Source organism: Drosophila arizonae, chromosome 2 (genome assembly GCF_054131065.1).
Source record: "Drosophila arizonae isolate 15081-1271.41 chromosome 2, UAZ_ARI_1.0, whole genome shotgun sequence".
NCBI classification, from domain to species: Eukaryota; Metazoa; Arthropoda; class Insecta; order Diptera; family Drosophilidae; genus Drosophila; species Drosophila arizonae.
Genome location: NC_142922.1, coordinates 31,626,993 through 31,632,644, shown reverse-complemented (window position 1 = coordinate 31,632,644; position 5,652 = coordinate 31,626,993). Strand labels below are relative to the sequence as shown.

General features: G+C 35.2%; 1 protein-coding gene and 1 long non-coding RNA gene across 2 annotated transcripts; one reads left to right on the top strand and one right to left on the bottom strand.

Annotated features, from left to right (window-relative positions):
- Positions 1–2,086: 2,086 nt before the first annotated feature.
- Positions 2,087–2,478, bottom strand: LOC108608727 (uncharacterized). The gene has a single exon (XM_018000251.2). It carries the CDS (start codon positions 2,416–2,418, stop codon positions 2,164–2,166), a length of 255 nt encoding a protein of 84 aa, XP_017855740.1. The 5' UTR covers positions 2,419–2,478; the 3' UTR covers positions 2,087–2,163.
- A 922-nt stretch (positions 2,479–3,400) lies between these two features.
- On the top strand, positions 3,401–4,852 carry LOC149270900 (uncharacterized). The gene is made up of 2 exons (XR_016271676.1): positions 3,401–3,488; positions 4,232–4,852. It is a non-coding gene; the product is annotated as an uncharacterized LOC149270900 (long non-coding RNA).
- Positions 4,853–5,652: the final 800 nt, after the last annotated feature.

Sequence of the window (5,652 nt, the reverse complement as noted above, 5' to 3'; positions counted from 1 at the left end):
TCTTGTTTTATTTATGCTTACTGGGATAGGATATACATATGAAACAAACCCCGCTCAATTATTAATTTTAGTTTAAAGCAAAACTTGCAGAGCTCTGTATAACTGCATCTGGCTGAAAATTCATTTCTTGGCAAATGACTTGAAGAGCTGGGAAAGATAGGCACAACTGACCATTCATCTTTTATAACGGAATTCAATATTATTATTATCGAAATGTCATTCTTGGCCTATTAATATACATGTATTGACATTCTCATTTAACTAGGTTCACACAAATTCGAATCAACAGAAAATCATAAAAATAGTTATTTCTTATAGCTTACAAATTATTTGGAAATATTTTTTTTTTCTCGTGGTCGAAAAGATCTTGAAATTTGACTTGGACAAATAAATTATAAAGAAATACAAAATTCACCAGGTTTTGTATTGAAACGTAAAGCTAAAGTTAGTGTAACTGAGATTGCAACTTATTTTTGCAAAATTTAAATTTATAAGTGCCAATATAATTTTATAATTTATATTATATTATATTATGAGTTAACGAAAATAAATGTATTTTTAAGGAATCATTGGGAATGTTTATGTGCACTATACTTGTACCTGAACTTAAAATTAAAAAACTTGATTAAGTTGACAGTAAATATGTAAGTGAAATCCAAAATAATATAAACCAGCTAACGAAATTCCGATGAGCTGACCCCAGACACAGAAGCGTAAGAGATTTTATTGAAAAAGTGAAATTTGCTGTTTATTCTTATTAATTATTAATTGATTTCATTGGTTATTAAAAGTAAAATTTCTGCACGTACAAAAATGCATTCAAGTCGCTAGCCCCTTAGCCCGAATTAATAATATCCATATTTACATTAAACATTACATTAAAATCATATACAAATAAAATCATTTCGAGCAAAAAAAGTTTCTTTTCTGTTAATCTGAAATTTAATTAGACATTGAATCTATTAAATGCTACGCTGCGTTAGGTGGAAATGAAGATTGCTGTGTCTTTAAGCAGCTTAAGTTCTGCTGTTTTTCTAGAGAGCAGACAAATTCGGCATCATTAAACATAACCCCATGCTCAAGTGGCTGTGCCAAGATGAATAGGAGGGCACAAATGATAAATAAGTGGCACTCGGACGAATGGACGAATGGACGAATGGGCAAGCAAATGGTAAAGCAGACCCTGGCGAAGCCTGAATATCTATGGCAACGTGAATAGCTAAAAGCCTGCCAAAGCCTGATGAATATCCTTCAGAAATTTAACAGCCAATTGACTTACTGATGGTGCTAATACCCCTAAACTCCGCAGGTGAGCTCTCTGAGGTCTTCTTCTTCTTTAAAGAGATGCCAGCTAAATTGATAGATTAGTGCATTAAATGGCTAACGTCGAATACGTGTGCATAAGGCTCTGACGAGGCGAACATATTTTACTGCCAAGGAACGAGGAGGCGTGGCTGCCTTTGCTGACAATGAAAGACAAAGACAGTCGAGTGGGTAATTGAATCTAATTATTCGGAAGCGCAGATAATGAGCACGTAAAACGCAAGGAATAACATGGCTGGTATATCCCACACAGTTATTAAGGCATCCACGTGCATGTGTGTTTGTCTGTGTCCACGTGTGTGAGTGTGAGTGTGTGTGTGTAGGGTTGTTAACTTATGTACGGAAACGGAAACAACAAGAGAAACGTTAGGATACATAGAGAATATAAGCGCAAGAGCGTATCTGTCAGGAATTCTCGACTAGAAAATATCCTAAATTCTTCCTGAATCTTAAAAAATTTTTATTATATAAATTTTCCAAGTATTAATATATTACAATACTATACCAGAAACGCTTCTAATTATTATCGAAAATCTATGAAAAAATACTAAATTTTATTAGAATTATGGAGCATTCAATTTCCATAACGGAAATCCCGATTAATATTATTTCAAATTGAGGTCGATTGGAGAGCAAAAAGCTAATATACCACTTTGTAAATATTCTCAGTAGAGCTCAACTACAGTAAGCTAGCATCAATTGAGTTAAGAAGCGGGAATAGACACGCTAACCCAAATGCTCGAAAGCAAGGACCAAGACACGATTTATGGTATTTTTATTTATGTATTTTATTTCTCAAGTAATCCAAGGATCAGGCCGTATATTACCATCAAGCAGTGACTACTTTTTCCAGAGCGGACTGGCATAGACTGCGGCAGGTGCGACGCCGTAGGTGGTCACAGGTGTCCTGTAGAGAGGCGCGACGGCAGCATAGGTGGAGAATCGAATGGGCGCCACAGCCGAGTAGGTGGCAATGGGAGCCACAGCCGAGTAGGTGGCGATGGGAGCCACGGCCGCATATCTGGTCACGGGTGCGGCCAGTAAGCCAGCCTGGGCGCTGGCGATGCACAGAGCCAAACAGATGAGGAATTTCATATTGATTTGATTTGTTTTTTGTTTGGGCTTCTCGCTGGTGTTTGTTGACTTGTCCGCTTGTGAGCGACTGTTGCTGTTTGGCAATCAACGCCGGGCTTTTATAGCACGGGCGTCAACCCGTTTGCGGCTTAAGTGCCAGAACAAACAGACACCCGTCGAAATTAGAACACAATGGCAATGTTTTCAATCTCTGCTCAGCAATGCTCCAGCGATGCGGATGTCAATTGTCGGCTGTGGCTTAAATGGCGGACCGGCAGCAGATCGCATAGATTCTCATTTTTCATTCAGTCATCAGGAAATAATAATCAACCGGCTTAAAGTTTGGCATTGTTGACGTCTCTCATTAGCCTTGCGCATAAAATGAGCGATTGTAAAGCGGGTTTGAAGGTTTCACATTAAACGTAAATATCTCCATATACATATGCCTATACATAATCTAGTGGCAATTTGCCAATATTCAAGACATAAATAAGGAATATTTGTATTCTCTTAGTCAAATGGCTTTGCTGCTCGAGTTTTTTACAAATCGTTGATAGACCCTTATACTAGTCTATAAATAAATAAATTGTTATGAATAAATAAAACCCTGACGTTTAAACACTGCCATACACTTGAGTACCAATATTTTGGGTTAGTAGCTGAATAACTCTGCACTGATTTACAGTATTCGAAGTGGTCATAAAATGAAGGCTATGCTATATAAGCAAAAATATATAAATTATATAATTCGTAAAGATTTTTCCATATATGATTTATGTTTATTTATTTACATATAAATAGTCAGAGATGATTTTACGTGTAATTAAAAGGGCTAGTTTCTATGATTGACAATTTGAATATTAATATACACTTAATTGATTTACGGATAAGCTACGTATATGGCCAAGACTGTGGGCACACTTAAAATCGTGACACTATAAATTTCACATTAGAGTGTGAGCTATGCATTCAGCATTAGCCGGAAATGTCACTTGTTCAAATTTTTATAAAATTTGTTGTCTTTAAATTTGGAGTCACTCATTAAATGCAGCCACAAGTTTTGAGTGTGGATCGGGGTATTCATAAATTGAGTAAGCTACATAAAACAAATGGCAGCGAGCCAACTCAACGAGCCGCAAAAAAGATGCTACATTTGATAGCACAGCATCTCTTTCTCTTTCTGCCCTGTCTCTCTCTCTCTCACTCTCTGTGTGTGTGTGTGAGTGCTATATAAAATGAAGTCCCTGTCTGGTGCTCGCAACATTTTTGCCATACAAATGTTTTGCATTATTAGGAGACAAGCCGGGCCAACGGGCACGCGTCGCCGAGCTTGGTAGTTGAATATGTTCTACACGTAAGTTACATTAGTCAAACTGGTCCCTGGCAGAGTCCTTACGAATTTGCAGAGCACGCCAAACGATACGACAACGCGACAGACACCCTGGCCAAAGCTGGGTAAGTCAAGGAAATTATTGAAGGGCTCTGGCCAAAAAGTAAAGAAAAACGAATGCGAGCTCGAAGCGCTCTGCATGAATATGCTACACACATACACATATATGACTATCTGTGACTCTGCCTGTGTGCGTGTGTGTGTGTGTTTGCCATAACTGTTTCATCTTCTAACTCATACATATTAAAATCTCAGAGAAACGAACTTCAGCAGCCCACAAAATAGAAACGAAAACACAAATATAAATGTACTGGATCAAATGCAAACACACACACACACACATACATACAAGGAGAGGCAGGAGGATGGCAAGAGGGGGGCGAGGCTCATACATTTTAAAATTCAGCCATTAGAGCACTTTGTTTTTATTTTCGGTATATGCAGAATATTATTTGAGCACGTTTTTGGCGCCTGACATTGCATTTAACATTTTGCATGCATAACAGAGAAGCCAGCCAGGACACATGCCCAAAAACCAAAAACGAGAATGAAGAAAAAACACTTAAAAATAAACTGCCAGCAGTTGGCTCAACTCTCGAGTCTCGACTCTCGACTGGTGTCTCAGCGCTCAGACTCTGCTTTGGAGTAATTAAACGCTTTAAGGTTGTAATAAAATAAATCATTTAAACTCGTGTTGTTTCACAAGTCTAACAAAAAAGGATTTCCCCCAAATTGGCTAACAACACATCATTTAACAGGCTGCCAGCACATCAAGAAGCAGGCGTGAGGCGGGCAAACGGGCGAACGCGTGTAAGATTAGCTACAGTGGCAGCAATTGAAATGTTTGCGGCTTATAAGAATAACCAAAGAACACAAGTCAACTGCTTCTTGCGACATATACATACATATGTATATATCAATAGCAAATGAACAAGATGCGTCTTAGGAGAATGTTGTGACTATTCTTCGTCACAATTTATAACTGTAATAATTGAGACTTTTTTCTTATTTAATAACGTACTGAAATATCATATGATATAATTAAAATTAAATGATTTAAAATTAGTTCAACTCTAACCCTTTGTCTAAAAAAAAAAATGTATAAAAATGTATAAAATGTATAAAAATAAATAATAATTAAATGTGATGCAGTTTTTCACATGTGGTATATTTTTCAATCTAGAGCTGATACAAAATTCCAGTTTTTATGATTTAAAATCGTCGTTAAATACCATCTGACATAATTTTGTGCAGTGTAATATATATTAATGTGTTTAAATTCATTAAACTATATAAAATAAAACTAAGTTTAAATTTTCTGGATTAGATTGGACTATTCAAACAAAATAAATATTATTGGTATTATTATTATTATCTTTTTTTTTCTGGAACAAACAGATTTAATTGAATCTTATAATACCACAATTGAAATGATCTATTCATTTCTACTCCATATGACCTCTTTTTATCAGTCACTATGAACGTGACTTGCGATATTTTGGCTCACTAGCAAACAATAGCTTTCTTCAGATCAGAAATCCATCGGATCAATTATTCAGTTTTTGCTTTTCAAATTTCTTCTTCTCTTCTTATTTATTTAAAATATACATATATTTAATAAAATATATAACATATTAATAATATAATGAATAATAATATAATATTAATATGTTTAATAATATATATGTTACTCATTTATTGTTCTATATATTTAATATAAGCAACATATTAATATCAAGTGCCATACAAAAACATTAAATTAAAAATATAAATATTTACATATATATTTTGTTTTTAATTTTCCAAATCTACGGATTTTCATTTAAATTCGATCGAATTTGCCGAAGTTTAACTACAAATATTTC